At 40.0% G+C, this 16,673-nt stretch overlaps 1 protein-coding gene across 1 annotated transcript in view; it reads right to left on the minus strand.

Moving 5' to 3' along the window:
- The window catches only part of ZGRF1 (zinc finger GRF-type containing 1), a 33,281-nt gene that overhangs the window by 975 nt on the left and 15,633 nt on the right, over positions 1 to 16,673 (minus strand). Inside the window, exons 13-25 of the mRNA XM_060279130.1 lie at positions 16,344 to 16,522; positions 14,150 to 14,337; positions 13,161 to 13,300; positions 11,679 to 11,825; positions 10,127 to 10,241; positions 9,090 to 9,340; positions 8,162 to 8,321; positions 7,461 to 7,538; positions 5,450 to 5,597; positions 3,771 to 3,898; positions 2,419 to 2,542; positions 1,873 to 2,049; positions 312 to 446 (exon numbers count right to left, since the gene is read on the minus strand). Of these exons, the coding sequence (XP_060135113.1) occupies positions 312 to 446; positions 1,873 to 2,049; positions 2,419 to 2,542; positions 3,771 to 3,898; positions 5,450 to 5,597; positions 7,461 to 7,538; positions 8,162 to 8,321; positions 9,090 to 9,340; positions 10,127 to 10,241; positions 11,679 to 11,825; positions 13,161 to 13,300; positions 14,150 to 14,337; positions 16,344 to 16,522 (1,970 nt within the window). The remainder of the gene's footprint in view (positions 1 to 311; positions 447 to 1,872; positions 2,050 to 2,418; positions 2,543 to 3,770; positions 3,899 to 5,449; positions 5,598 to 7,460; positions 7,539 to 8,161; positions 8,322 to 9,089; positions 9,341 to 10,126; positions 10,242 to 11,678; positions 11,826 to 13,160; positions 13,301 to 14,149; positions 14,338 to 16,343; positions 16,523 to 16,673) is intronic.

The raw sequence follows: 16,673 nt of genomic DNA on the forward strand, positions 1-16,673 counted from the left end.
CAACAGACATGCAAAATGTAAATTCCTTCTGACTTGAGAAAGACTATCATCCTACTGAAGTATAACCATTTCTATGCTTATTGAGAAATTGCTATCTGTCTGTAAAAAGAAGGGTAATTTTTAATTAACCTTTAGTTAGTTTTGAATGTAATGATGCTGAGCGAAGTTAGAAGGTCTCAATAAGAAAGCAAGGAAAATGCTTGTTGGAAAACAGAAAATTAAAGCAGAAACAGAAAACTAAAATTAATTTTTACATCAATACTGTACTGATAAATATTTTACTGAAATATGTTTTGATGTGCAACACATACCTTGCTCATTTGTGATTTATAGAGGGATATTACTCCAATCATGTTTCCTTCTATTCCACTGGCAATCAGAGACTGGATTAATTTGACAATGAAAAATGATTCTGCCAAATTGTGGAAACTGTTGTCTTTTTCCACCTAGAGAAAAAGAAACAGACCTCATATTATGTCATGTAAGAAAGCCCATGAGTTATCATCTGGCCCACTTAGGGGAACAAAGAAGAAAACTTAATTCATAATAATTTCGGTCTAATTATCATGTAGCCTTTGCGAAATAGTTTCCAATGTGATGCTGACACACATGGGTTTGAAATGATGTGGAATGCTGTATACTTGTGTGAAGAAACTCCCACCCAACAGGCGAAGCCATTTCAACAGTGACACCACATGAAATTAAGTCGTTCCAGTGATATAGCTCTCTGCCCAGAATGGGAGCTACTTCAGAGATAAAGCTTCCTTCTCCCAACTGGAGATGATCACTGTGGAAAGTGGGGCTGGAAGTCAGCTGTGACCAGCTGATCAGGAGTGTCTTCAGGATCAGCTACAATTAGGCACTCCCAGTCAGGAGTGCCTGAAGGTAGGCAATGTCTGCCCAAAAGATGACTTCAAACAGTGCCATTCAGCTGAACAATGCCATTTTCAAGCTCTGATGGGATCTTTCTTTGCCACAGAACTTGAGTACAAGCCATGCTGCAAAGGAAAAATGCTGATGTCAGGTGATTGACAGGTGCATAGGCCGCCTGTCAAAGTGGCCCACTTGGACGGGTGGGGTGAGGGGAGACATACCGATGGATCTGGCCTACAAGGTCAAAAACGTTATTTACCCCTTTGCTAAATGGCCAAATAATTCATATAAAAGCAGCCTTCAACATTTCTAAATGATATTTGATAATCAATGGCTTTCTTGTAGAATTTTTGCAAAGAAGTCCTGGGTTTGATTGCAATATTTGAGAACTTCCTTCCATGTAGTTTCGGGTGAAGGATTTAAGCCTCAAAAAAAGAGTTGTGGCGTACATATTGAGCAACATCCTGAATATTATTTTTAACCAAAGTGTATTTCTATCCCAAAACAGAAGGATAAGCATTCTAAAGCACTGCATTATCCAAGTCTCAATTCAAGTAAAAAGATTTCAAGGTCAAAATATTGATTGGTTGGCTGCATAAGGAATTGGAAAAGCTATGGAAATTAAGCCCTGGGAAAGTGGGAGCTGGACTGTGCTTTAGTAGCATGTGCAAATAAAAGAACAAAGGGGGTAGGCAGATGTTATGGGCAAATTTATAGAGGAGAAGTCTATTAATGGATATTAGTCACGATGGCTTTATGGAAGCTTTAGGTTCAGAGGCTCTGTGCCACAAATGCCAGCTACTGAAAAGCAGCAACAGTAGGGGTTATTGTCCTCTTCTTCTACTGCTACATAAACTCTGTATTGCACCTTCAAAAACAGGCAAGTTTCAAATCCAAAACTTGGTTTGTAGCCAACTTGTCCCAAATAATCCAACACTGCTCTGGCAATAATAAAGCATGATATAATCTTAACAGTTCAAACATAAATATAACATGTACCTGCTCTAAGCCATTGACGTTATAGAAACAAAGTGTTGGTAACCAGTCAATCAGAGGGCTTCGATCTGCTTCAGAAATGCCGTCCAGCAGGCTCCCCTCATAAAACAGGTCATTAGTGATGGCAGATATAGCAGGGTGACAACGATACTGCGTCCTAAGCAATATTGGCTCATGTCCCTATGAGGGAGAAAAAAGGGAAGTTGTTGTCAGACTGTACATACCAGTACTAAAAACTACCTACATTTTTAGGACCATGTTATATCTTTTGGTACATTTCAGAGAGCAAAATGAGTAACAGTCATTGGGTCACCACTATAGCCAGACATTGTGAGTTTGTGCCAGAGAAATGCCAGCAGAAGGCAGTGCACAGAAGACGACTTTTCCACATAGACCTTCCTCCTGGCAGCCCCCAGAATGGGTTTGGACGTTGTGCATGGAGCAGAGAGGGATGTCTTCAAAATTAAGTTAAGAAAGCAAAGTTCTATCACATAATAAGGTTGCCATCATAGAAGGAATATCTTTGTCAGGATGAATAGCAGGACATACCATCAAACAGAGTCGATCGAAGAGGGTTTGCTCCAAACCATTACTATGTGCACTGTCAGACCCTTGAATAGTGGGTGGTAGCTGCTTAGGATCGCCAACCAAAATAAGCTTTTCACACTCAAACCTAAAAACAACAACCCCAAAACACTTTTGACCATCATACATTATTTATTTTCTTTTTAAAATGTGTGTGCTGCCTTTTAGTCCTAGGTTTTAATATCAACTACACCACTGTACAAAATTATGTTCATTCCCTAGTGCCCTAAAAAGAAATAATATAGGTAATTAAGAATGCAGTCTGTGGCTACAACTACAGGGAATTAAGCTTTCATCTTCCTTGCAATCACAAGCCAAACTCTTTCTCCAAGTCCTGCCTTGCCCCTACTCTCTTTAGACATAGACTTGGGCTCTATCTTGCACCACAGAGAACTATTAGGCTTCTTTCTGACCATAGCATGAGTAGCGATAGCTCAACAATGAAAGAACCTCTGAAATACCTCTGAACACATGGGGAAATAATATCTGGGATACAGCAATGTCTGAGTTTCACCAGACACAGGAAGGTGAATAAAGGCATAACGGAAAGAGATAATTTCCAAGAAATGTAGACCTCTTTCTTTAACTGTGTACATGACCAAATTCAAGACCTTGCTGTATCAGCAACTCAATCTTCTCAGTGGAAGGGTTAGGTTAAGTAATTACGTTTTAACACTGAATGTGTAAGCTTATGTCTAAAGTCAGTGGATAGAACAAACATCATTAGATGCATTGCTGGATGAGTGTTTAATGGTTCTTGTATTTGTTTAAAAACCAATTACAAATTAGTTGTAAAGGAAAATCAGCAAATGTAAGCTCTCTTAAGCATCATTCTATGTATCATGCCAGGGCTTAGGACTGCTAAAATTTGCCTCGACTGTGACTGGTTATTTGCCTTCATGATTTCAGTAACAGATCTTTTCAACCACTTTGCATATCCCACCTGGCATTGACTGCCCTCTCCCAGCCCCCACTATCCTGGGTCTCCTTTCCACGTGTGACAAAAGTATCTGAACAAGCAAATATTCAAAATGGCAACATTCCTAATTCTGCATGCATACACTTAAGACAGCTTACTGGAATTCAGAAAACTGGTAAAGAAGAGACCTACATACTTTATTCCAATTACGTCATTTGATGTTTTTAGTGCAGACGGCAGTCATTGCTGCATAAAACCTTATGCACTGCTGCACAGAACATTTAGTCAATCTATTGTGACTAAACCATTTTCTCAAGACCATAAGCTTTTTAATACATACAGGAATAAGGTAAGAAATGCAACCATCAATTAGTTGTAACATTAAAAGAGGCAATACCTTGCAATAGGAAGAAGAGATGCAGGTTCTGTCATCTGACTGCACTCATCCAGAATTACTATAGGGAATTTCATATTTTTCATGCAAGAGAATGGGCAGGCGGCACAGGTAGCTCCCACTACCCTTACCTATGTTATGGGGGGGAACAAAAAGAAAAAGACCCATGTGTATCTTTCATATAGCCATATGCTGTGGGTTCTAATGCTTAAAACAAGTTACTCATACATCTCAAAAGTAATTGAGATAGTGACAAGGGGAAGAAGAAGAGGAGGAGGAGTAGGAGTTTGGATTTGATATCCTGCTTTATCACTACCCTAAGGAGTCTCAAAGCGGCTAACATTCTCCTTTCCCTTCCTCCCCCACAACAAACACTCTGTGAGGTGAGTGGGGCTGAGAGACTTGAGAGAAGTGTGACTAGTCGAAGGTCACCCAGCAGCTGCATGTGCAGGAGCGGAGATGCGAACCCGGTCCCCCAGATTACAAGTTTACCGCTCTTAACCACTACACCACACTGGCCCTCAGTGGGAAGGGATCAAGGCTCAGTGGTAGAGGGGTCATGGCACTGTGGTTTCATAGAATCATAATTGTAGGGTTGGAAGGGACCACAAGGGTCACTTAGTTCAATCCCTGGCAATGCAGGAATCTTTTGGGGGCTTGAACAGATGACTCTTGAGATTAAGAGTCTCATGCTCTACCGACTGAAACCCTGGAGAGCTGCTGCTAGTCAGAATAAACAAGACTGGGCTAGATTGACCAATGGTCTGGCACAGTATAAGGCAGTGTCACGGACTGGTTGGACGCAGCGGAATGGTGGGAGGAACCAGCTGGGGAACCCCCAAGGGAAGAAGGCTCACAGCCCGGGGATTGGTGAAGGGAGGACAATGAGAAGAGGGAGATGACTGGGAGGAGGAGAGGTAACAGCTGAAGAGGTAACAGGGCTTACTGAGAAGAGAGAAGTCCAGAATCAGAGGCAGAAATGGAAGCAGAAGAGGGCGGCCAAGGGGCAGAGATGGGTCAGGCTTGTGACAAGGCATGGGTGTCTCCTCTTCTTGCTGTGACAAGCTCCCCTACCTCATTGGTCTCCCAAACCCAGCAGAGGCATGAAGTGTGAGGAGCAAAAACAGACACACATGCAGCGTCTCCAATTGCTTGGGGGAAACCCTGGAGAGGAGGTGGCTGGGAGGCGGGGACCTGAGTTGCTGTACTCATTAGGCCCGGCACTCCTGAGCAGATCCTGTTTTGCTAATAAAGAGTTACCTCCAGCTTTCTCGGTGTGATTTACTGTTGTCTTACTCAGCTTCCTTTGTTCATCTTTTGCCACAGCTATGATCCTGATCCAAAACAATAGTAGGTATAGGGAAACTAATTCAGATCAAAGGATCTTGCTACAGCAGTAGCTCCACCAGTGCAAGATCCCCCGATTCAATTTTGGGTAATTCCCTCCTCACACTGCAGTCCCATACCCCATAGCCCCCATTGTTCAGAGCCCCCCAATCTTCTGGAGAGGGTTTTGGGAGCTGGTACAACTGGGAGGAGGAGGAGGAGAGAAAGACCGGTCACATGAGTTGCTATCTACTGTACTCACACCACCACTGGATACAACCATGATTTTATTCCACCATCATTGTACAACACTAGTAGAGCATGCACTTATTTTATGCCACTTAATTTTATTTCACCTGTTGCAGGAGAGCTTTGTTGGTTCCCAGCTTATGGAGTTCAATGGTCTTTCTTACAAAGATCTTTTCTGCTAGGGTTAAATCATCCTTCATCAGAGCAAGCAGCTCTTTCAGTTGTTCACTTTCAGATCCTGAGCCAGCATGTAAGCTTGAAACATATTGTTCAATTGTAGATAATAATATTGAATGAAAACAGTGTAGTCATAGTAAAGAAACATACAGTACTGTATGTAAAAACACCCTTCTGCTTTCCATGTAGTTTGGTGGTGAAACCTAGAAACAGGTTCCTTAAGATAGTAACAAAACATGCCATGTGCAGATCCTGTACTTTGCTTTATTTGGCAAATGATACAAAAAGTAAGGGACCGAATGTTTCAATGCTCCCTCATGTTTACAAACACACACACACACACAACCCCTCCTTTGCACCCAAAGTTTAGCAAGTCAGGGAATGGTTATGCCAGGAAAAAAACTTTGTATCTGCAGGGACTCTTGTATATGAAGGACCATTCAAACATTCTGCAGTGATAACAATCCAGCAACATCTTTTTTTATTTAAATATGTATATATTTCCCTATCAACAGCTGCTTTCAGAATGACTTATAAAAACTGAAATAATCGATATAATTAAAACAAAAAATCAAGATGACGAAATAGCAGTACAGCACAGCAAGATGTAAAACTTCCAGATGAATAAAAACACAGATAAAAAAGAAGGCCCGGGGGGGGGGGGGAATAAAAAAACTATTTGCCTGGTACAAAGACAAAGGAGAAAGGCATCAGATGAACTACTCTGAGTTGAGAATTCCAAAGATGGGGTGTCATTACCAAAAAGATATTCTCTTTCATCACCACCTGCCTTACTTCAGAGAGCTGCTTGGGAGCACATGGAGAAGAAGCTCTGACAATCAATGCCGTGCATGTGTGGGAATAATAATAATAATAATTTATTATTTATACCCCGCCCATCTGGTAGCCCCACGTAGAGCAAAGGTAGCCCCACGTAGAGTGCATTGCAGTAGTCCAAGCGGGAGATAACCAGAGCATGCACCTGTATGGATGGAGTAAGTACTACTCCCATTTTAAATGTCAGGAAGATAGAAGTCTGGTTCAGATTCCTGACGGTCCCAGATGGTCCTCTAAGAGGGCACAGGACTACATGAAAGTGTTGATTGACTAAACCTGCAGCTCTGTGTGAAGCTGATAGCTTAATCAATATGATTTTGTATACAGTGGTGCCTCGCTAGACGAATTTAATTCGTTCCACGGGTCTTTTCTTATAACGAAAAATTCGTCTAGCGAATCCCATAGGAATGCAGATTTTTTTTTTTGCCCATAGGAACGCATTAATTGAATTTCAATGCATTCCTATGGGAAACCGTGATTCGCTAGACGAATTTTTTGGAAAACGAATTCATCTAGCGAGGCAACCTCCGCTAGAAAAAACCTTTCGTTAAGCGGAAATTTCGTTAAGCAGGGCATTCGTTAAGCGAGGCACCACTGTACTTGTGATGCCTTGGAAATATCACACAAATTGTGGCCACTGCTTGTATAGGTTCCACGAGGCAGAACTGGTCATACAATTGGGGTCTCCACGCAAACCCTGCTTGGCTACAAGCCAACTGGTAGAAAACACAATTCAACAGGGGTCCTGTGAAGAGGGCAAACCGAGCCTCAGTCAGATTACGGTTGCAACCATATACATACGTATTTACCAACATCTCCAAGGAACTGAGTGGGACTTACTATCAACAACACACAATATACTGACCTGGAAATGTCTTGCCTATGGCTAAGTGGCAGACTAACTACGGCGCCCAAGTTTTAAATGAGTAACTTACTTTGCTTCTATTGTTTCTCTCACACACGCAAAATTACAGCTGGAGAATTTGACTTAATTATTTCAAGTTTTCAGTGTATGTGGTATTTCATTCACTTTCAAATGATATATGTCACACAAAATGTTCTATTAAATAACAACAAACAGGCTGAAGATTTTAGGCATGTTACCTGTGAGGAAGAATTGGCTTAGCAATTTTTCTAATACTTCCCACTCTAATAAATTCTTCAAATCCAAGATCTAGGAGGCTGTTGGGGAAGGAAAAAGACACGAACTAACATTTATTAATAATGAATTCTAGCACCTTTATTTTCATTTCATCTTTCCACATTCTTTATTCTTTACCCATCAGTTTTAAAACAGAATGTGTTCATAAGCAAACTTGGAGAATGCCAATGCTTTCGGAGAAAGTCTCTACCAATGGTAGCAATTCTGGTGAGGAGGTAAGTCTCTCTTCCAAATGACTGCTTCAGAGACAAAGACAACTAACCCTAAGCACTAGCAGAAGCCAGTAGAAGGACTCCCATTAGTGGAATGGGGCTTCTCCCCCTGTACACCCCCTAAATCTGCATGTAGCTTTAAAAAAATACAAGGCAATACGGGCACACCATTCATACACTGAAAAGTGGTATTCTTTTCATAACTCTACAAAAGGTTGCTTTCGAAAGTTAATTTTGGAAGTGCCCTCTGTACAACATCCCTAACAACATTACGGGTTAGTAAACCTAACAAGGAAAGTGGAAGACACATTGTGCTACTTTGAAGGATCCAGGGAAGGTGGCAGAGTTTATGAGTTAACAATGCAAACAAGTTATTGAAGCAGCAAGAGAAAAACAAAACAGGTCCTATGCAGAACATAGTATGTACTTACCAAAGCAGTACCCTGTCCACAGCAACATTTGTGGAAGAAGAGATCAGTACTTTCCATGGCACCGACTTTTTGCCATCAGTTCCTTCACCAGTTTCAAAGATCTGTACTAAGAATAAGATAACAATGGCCAACAAATAACTTTTTCCAGATCCGAACACACCTGTAAGCAGAGAAATCAGAAACTCAGCCCAAGTAAATGCAAAATAACATACAAAATATTCTTAACCATATATATATATATATATAGCTGTAACTAACTAAACGAAAAGAGTAACGGGTACCACAGTTGAAAGTTCACTAACAAAATCATCTGAGTGTGCAGTGATAGTGGCAAGATGAGACAAAACTCTCCCTTAAGTTTTGTTATAACTTGCATATCACCTTTAGACGTCTGTGGAAGATTAATAAAAATCATAATAACAGCAAGTACAGCATCCTCAACTTAAGGAGCACAGAATGTTTTTCTGCCATGGGGCCAGCACTGATTCTGGAGTGCCCAAATATATGCAGTAGTTTAGCTATGGTGCTACAATCTAACCCCCACCGAGGACTGGCAGGGCTTAACAGGGTGATGGGGCCACTGTCCTTGCAGTCCTTCTGCTCACACTGGGTGGAAGGGTGGGGTAGGAGAAACACTGGGCCACACTGGAGCCAATGCAATGGAGCCATCAGACCTAAATTGGGTCCAATATCATCAAGCAGTAACAGTAGATCCCAGGCCAGCTCAAGCCCCCCCCCTCTCCACAGCACCCTCTTTCAGGATTTTCCATAGGTTGCTGAACAAGGGCCCTTGTTGGAGGCACACTTGTCCACTTGTTTGGTGGTGCAATGAAGAGTTGCCAGCAAAGTGAGGGTAGTCCATTAAATGTTTGAAATAAAGACAGAACTGTAGAAGCAAGCTATTTAAGTTCCTATAAAAACAATTTACCGTGTATGATTGTTATTGGAAGGGCTGGCCGTTTCCCAGTTTCTGTATCAATTCCTTGCAATGTCATCATGGCACCTATCTGAATCAGTGCCGTAGCCTGATCTTTATTCAGATGAAATGTCTGAATCATATGGTTTGCCAGATTTATAATAGTTTCTGGACTCAGGGCTCCTGTAGTTATTGTATTTGTGTTTAAGGCAGGTGGTTTAAATTTTCGCTTGTTGATTCGGCTACTAGAAGCTTTGAAAGACCTAAAAAGTACAATATTGGGTACATTTAGAGGCACATTGTCATATAATTAAATCACACTTGTATTACCGTAATTAAAGGATTTTAATCAGGAGAGAGTGAAAAGACAGTATGCAACGTTAGTTATATTCTGAGTAGACCCACTGAAATGGATTTAAGTTACCGGTAAGTTAATGTGTCAAACTTTGAATATCACTAAGTTATATAGTTTTAAATGGAATTTATTTACATCACTAAATGTATAAATCTGCATCCATTTTTAAAATAAATTACAATCTTTATGACTCTACATTCACACATTTCAAGTTGTGTTACTTTTTATCTAAATAGTTTGCCACATTTTCAGTCCCCCCCCCCACCTCAATTCAATAGTTTTTTGAGGGGGGTTTCACACATGAGCAGTGGAAATTGTGCTCCTCTTAAAAGCCATTCTTAACAAAAATAGTACCATCATCGCCTATTTTGTCTGATTTTAAATATACAGAATCTTGCAGCTATGACAATTCACCTACGGGTGCTTAAAGAAATTTTACTAAAACAAATACATTCCACTTTGGTTTTTGAAAGTTTTCTTAATTTTCAGAAAATTGCCAGAACACAGTGAGTGCAAATATATGCTATTAATTGTATTTGCACAGTCTTATCTTGTATATTTCCAAAGAGAGATTAGTTTGCGATATTCATTCTATGCAGCATAAAACATTATCCTTTCCCACCTATTTCAAATGATGGTACAATCTACAGTTTATAAAAAACTGAACTGAAATATAGATAGTAAAACTACCTACTTTGTTAGCAGGTGCTCCATTATTGGTAAAGTGCCTGAACTGATGTTTTCCTCTATATTTCTCAAAGTTGAAAGCTCAGTGCTAGCATTGCAAACTAGCAAAGCATGAACAATCACTGAAGAAGAAGAAATGTTACAAGGAAGAAGAGTAACTAAATGTACTTGGCTACAGAAAATTAACACTTGCATGACTGCCCCCCCCCCCAAGTAAATAGCAGGCGTAGGGGAACTAATCCGGATTAAGGGCCCTGGCTGGAGAAGGGGCATGGGGATTCAACCCTTTGACCACCACTGTGATCTCAATATAGATTCAACTCCCTGTACTTACTATTGTACTAGAAAAAGCTCCCATTCACACCGATGTAAGCTATTCTATTTCGATAAGGTAATTATAATATGTACACTCCAAACAGAGTATGCTTTTTCACTGTGTTTTAAAACAAGACTGTAAATTGTTTCATGCCATCTCTGTTCCAAGACTTAAAGAAATTCTTTTACTTTCCTGCATTTCTCTGCCTGTTACAGCTGTACTCACTACTAATATGAACCCACATAGGAGGGTTCGTATGTTGCATTGCGATGCATCAGATACTGCCAACTGAGCGTCTCGGAAGCCTAACATTTCAGTTTTTGAATGCCGAAAACCCGGAAATACAGTGGAACCTCGGGTTACGTACTGTCCTCCTTGTGAACGCTTCGGGTAACGAGTTCTGCTAAGCCAGAAGTAGGTGCTCCTGGGAACGAACTTTGCCCTGGGATGCAAGCGGAGGTCGCACACTGGTGGCGTGGCCGCAGTGGCAGGCCCCGTTAGCAAAACAGCACCTCAGGTTAAGAACTGTTTTGGGTTAAGAACGGACCTCCGGAATGAATTAAGTTCGTAACTAGAGGTACCATTGTAAACGCTTCCATTTTTGAATGCGCCTTGGAAGTCAAACAGCTTCCAGTGAGTTATTTTCAATTTTCTCCACTGAATTTGCTGACCACCCTTTGTGCCTTGGTTTTCAAACATTTCGGAAGTCTAATGGCCTTCCGGAACTGATTATGTTTGAAAACCAATGTACCACTGTACTTAGTTCCCCTGTTTCTTATATCTGTTACTGTGTATGCTATCCATACACTTTCAGCCATGTCTGTGATCCTACAAGAAAGGTAGACAGTGTTTCTACCCCATTCATTCTTAGCCTATCTCCACCCCTACTTTCCCACTCTCCCCAATATACCAGATATCTCACTTTAGGATTAGTTAAATAAACAAAAATATTACTCAAGGGCCAAATATATGAATACCATTTAATAAGCTTTTCAAATTAACATTATTTCACTTGTAGCACCACATCTTTATGGTGATTAAAAAATTGTTCTGGGCATTTCCTTCACGCCTATTAGATCTTTCATCTTGCCATCATTTTTCTTGGGCTTTTTTCCTTTTGCATTCCAAAAGTTTGAGAAATTGATAATTCAGTTTCATAGCATATTAAAAGCTGGCTGTATTTTGAATCTGAATCATCTGCACTAAGATGTTCATTTAAAAAAAATCCTCAGGGCACACTTACTATTTGAGCGCCAGTTTGAGGGACTGTATCCTTTGAGAGGTACCAACTCCAATTCATTACTAGAGGATGGTCCGAAGAAAACACTGCTTGCAATGAAAGTATCCAAGGGTGCAAAGGTTAAAGTCTTGGAAACAACCCAAAGATCATCTGTCAACACAGTAAATGGGTTTTATCAGTTGCATCAAATTGCCAGCTTCTGAATGGACAAAATCAAATCTGGACTAAGTCTTCTGCAGAAAATAAGTTATGTCCCATCTTATTTTTCACTTCTTAGTTCTGCTTGTTCCAGAGGATTCTTGTGTGCTTTTCCTTCTTTAACTAAACAGTTTTGGCTGCAATCCTGTGTATCCTATTGAACTAGAATCATAGAATCATAGAGTTGGAAGAAACCACAAGGGCCATCCAGTCCAACCCCCTGCCAAGCAGGGGGGTTACTTCTGAATAGAAATGATTGTACAGTATATCTATTTTCATATTAAGTAGCACTTTAATCTTGCACTAATGGGGAGGGGAAGTTATGACAGGTTAATTTATAAAATGAAATTGAATTAATATGCATATTACCCCCTTGTAGCAATTACCCAGTTTTTAACCGATTAAGGAATAAACAAAAGGACAATTCCAGGATACCAGGATTAATTCTAACAAAGTGACAACCTTATCAATTATTTGATATATCTAGAATAGCCGTCCGTCCGTCCCCACCCAAAAAAACCCCCAGGCTGCAACTGAATAGGCTGCAACTGCTTGGCAGGGGGTTGGACTGGATGGCCCTTGTGGTCTCTTCCAACTCTATGATTCTATGATTCTATATGCTATGCTAACTGTGGATTGAAGCTACAAAGTCTATTAGTAACCAAAGTATCGAGGAGCTACAAGTGGTCTTCACACATCTCACTTTTCTGACACAGTCAGTAGTAAGTGTTCTCATGTATTCTCTTACATCTTATACTAAGGTTAATTAGTATTACTTTCATCACAGGTGCTGTGTCATGAAATTGATATACGGTAGTATTCCTTTGAAAGCTTCATCCATCTGTGGGAGAATCATGTGTCTTTTAAAAAAAGGAAATAACCCTGTTCAAACTTAATTAGCAAGACATATTACCATATAATATTCGTTTTGTCACTAGAACTAGAAAGAGGACTGCTTATACAGTCTCAGACACCACTTTCCTAAATGAGTTCATTTCACTAGACAGAAGCAACATATAGCATAAAGGTCAAGGTACAAGGTACAATGAACAGAAAACTATGTATGAGCTATATAAATCAGGCCACACTGGAAATGGAAATCCTTTCCTCTATGCAAGTCAACCCCCTGAAAATGGATATATGTACATATATACACACATATGCAGTATTTCCAAAGACAAATCTTAATGTGAAAATACTTCAAAATAACTGAGGCTCCTATGTGTAATACCAATGGTTTTAGTTATGTTTTGCCCCATTACAGTAAGATGGCAAGAGTCCACCCACCTTTGCTGTATGCAGATGAGTGCTCCTTTCGGTTCAGCTTAAGATATAATTTGCTCTTAGAATCGCAATCAAGGCTCGCATTTGCAATATTGAATTTATTCAGTTTACCAAATTGTTTCCTTTGAATATCAAAGGGTTTCCTATTAAAAAACAGAGAAATATGCTGAATGAGACCATATGATTTCTGTGCTGCCTTTAGATTTGACACAAATACAGTGGTACCTCGCAAGACGAATGCCCTGCAAGACGAATTTTCCGCAAGACGAATGCGTCTTGCGATCTGATGGTGACTCGCAAGACGAATTTGTTTTGTGAAAAATTCGTCTTGCGAATCGCGGTTTCCCATAGGAATGCATTGAAATTTAATTAATGCGTTCCTATGGGCAAAAAAAAAAGAAAGAAATTTCAATGCATTCCTATGGGAAACCGCGATTTGCAAGACAATTTTTTTCGCAAAACCAATTGACTCACGGAACGAATTAAATTCGTCTTGCGATGCATCACTGTACTCAAGGTGATTTACCAGAAGACTGCAAGAGAATAAAAAAAAACAACCCAACTGAATTATGTGAGCAACCACACATACCACATGCAGTATTGATCAAATAACTACTAAACTCTTCATTAATATTAAGAATTGTTGATTTAAAAGCATCCACAAAGTTTCATACACTCAAGTTTCAGGGAAGAATTTATTGAACACCATGCTGCATAACAAATATTAAAGCTAAGGTAAAGTAACTCTATGAATCTGTGCCATTGCCTTGATCTTACTGGGTCTCACACTACCTGCAGTGATACTCTCAGGTAATATTGGTTTTTTTTATATATGGACACTTTTGCAATATGAAAAGGTCAAGTCTGAAGTAGCAGAGAACATTTGTGATTATTACTTTTTATAATAACCCTTCTCTAACAAAATGTGATGTCAGACAAGTAGCTCAATTTCTACTGAGCCAGGCAGTAATATTCATGCTTACTTAACATACCTCATCAGAAGCTGGCATTCTTCATAGAGGGAAACATTTTGACTCCTGAGGTAGGTTCCAATACTCGTTGTGTCATGAAGTACAACACCAGGCCTACTTTCCCTCTTTCCAGGGTTCACATCCTCTAGCCACTTAAAAAAATCACATCGATCACCTTTAGGAGCATCACAGGCGTAGAAAAGGCGGCCCTAAAACAAAATGCAAGCTCAAAGCTAAGTTATATGGAACAGGCTGACCACCCTACACCAGCTCGTTAAAAGTATAAAACTTCACTTCTGAAAAAGATTGTGAAAGTTAGGGAAAACTAAGCTTCATAGAGCCATGGTTCCTCACGAGCAAGATCAGTAACCATGGGAAAGCTAAATTTAAAAATTCCTTCCAGTAGCACCTTAGAGACTAAGTTTGTCATTGGTATGAGCTTTCGTGTACATGCACACTTCTTCAGATACCACACTTCTTATCTGAAGAAGTGTGCATGCACACGAAAGCTCATACCAATGACAAACTTAGTTGGTCTCTAAGGTGCTACTGGAAGGAATTTCTTTATTTTGTTTCGACTATGGCAGACCAACACGGCTACCTACCTGTAACTAGAACATAGGAAAGCTATACTCTGTGGTGGCACCCATGATCTGAAAGTGTCTGCCTTTGTTGCGTCGTTTCTGTTTAGCACTTTTATGTCTACAGTTTTGGTAGAGGTTTTCAACCTTTTGTAGTCCATGGCTCCCTTGACCAACCACGTTCTTTCTGCGGCTCCCCTGTGGGATAGAGGGGGATCTCCACTTACTCGGGGGCACGTGTAAGTGGAAATTCCCCTGTTCCACCCCTGCCCCTTTTCAGCACCGTTCCGGGCTTGCATACAAGTGGGAAAGCACGTGTTGATTGCATTCAAGTGGGGATTCTCCTGTACCTGGTAAAACTTGTGTGGTTTCGTCATTTGGTCTTTTTGCCTATCATTTTGTAAGGCATAGAATTTAAGCAATAGATACCATTAACCCACTTGCCAATGTCAATAACTTTCTGCAGTTTTATCCCTTATCCACAATCCAGCCAAACCTAAGCACTTTAAAGTTCTCGCGTCTTGAAACCCATTCGCTATGCCCCTTGACATAAACGAGCCTTAAAAGAGCTTGACATTGGGTGGATAGTACTCTTGAAAAGTCATATCCCATTAAGTTCTAGTTGCATTGATCAATGACTGAGAAAACTCCCAAGATTAACAGATCCAGAAATAGCCCCCCACTTTTTGGATGACACCCTGGGAAATAACAATCACACTACTGTGTGATTGGAAGCCACCCAGAGTGGCTGGGGAAACCCAGCCAGATGGGTGGGGTACAAATAAATTATTATTATTATTATTATTGAAAACTAACATAACTTATGCTTAACGCAAAATAAACAAAACCAGGAATGTAACCCATTATTACATTTAGCTGTGCTCTTAGGCTCCTGAACCCATTTATTTTGAAACATGTTGCATTGAAATCAGGGGGACCTCAATCCAAATAAATTAGCATAGGAGCGGGGTACTACAGCATCTCATTATTATGATGTCCAAAAAAAACCTGTGATGGTAATTAATCATTTTTAATAATATCAATATATATGAAAAAATGTAAGCTCATTCATTAAACACAATTCTATATGCAGCAATTTATATATTCTAACCATTCAGTTTTACAAAAATATATAAATCTGTGGACTTATGTATGAAATGACCTTCAGCATGTACAGTGGAACCTCGGTTTACGAACACCTCGGTTTACGAATTTTCGGTTTACGAATGACACGGACCCATCTGGAACGGATTAATTCACTTTCCATTACTTTCAATGGGAAAGTTCACTTCAGTTTATGAACGCTTCAGTTTATGAACAGACTTCCGGAACCAATTACACCCATGCTTCGGGTTAAGTACGCTTCAGGTTGAGTACTCCGCGGACCCGTCTGGAACGGATTAATCCACTTTCCATTACTTTCAATGGGAAAGTTCGCTTCAGTTTATGAACGCTTCAGTTTAAGTACTCCGCGGACCGTCTGGAACAGATTAATCCACTTTCCATTACTTTCAATGGGAAAGTTCGCTTCAGTTTATGAACAGACTTCCGGAACCAATTGTGTTCATAAACCGAGGTACCACTGTATAGTAATATTTCTGTAGAGTACACTTCAGATTACTCAAGAAACTTACCTTATTTCGACCCTCTTTTTTAACCATAACAAGTTTACTCGCCATCTTGTGGTTGCAGAGTGGGGCTGAATTCTCTTGTCCTTGCCCTCCTTTCACTGAGGTATAGAAGGATATATCCACTTTCCCGAGAGCTCTGTGTAGTTTTTGCGACAGCTCAAACAGCAATATGTTTAAATGTTCTTTACACAAAATAGAAACAATAAAAAGTATTTTTTTTAAAAAAAGTTCAATGTAGTGTAGAAAACCTATTAACTGTAAATACAATTCCTTTGTGTGTCAAATATTATTAATTTGAGCTCCTCCAGAAATCTAACCAGTTTCTAGCTGCGA

Source organism: Zootoca vivipara, chromosome 9 (genome assembly GCF_963506605.1).
Source record: "Zootoca vivipara chromosome 9, rZooViv1.1, whole genome shotgun sequence".
Taxonomy (NCBI): Eukaryota; Metazoa; Chordata; class Lepidosauria; order Squamata; family Lacertidae; genus Zootoca; species Zootoca vivipara.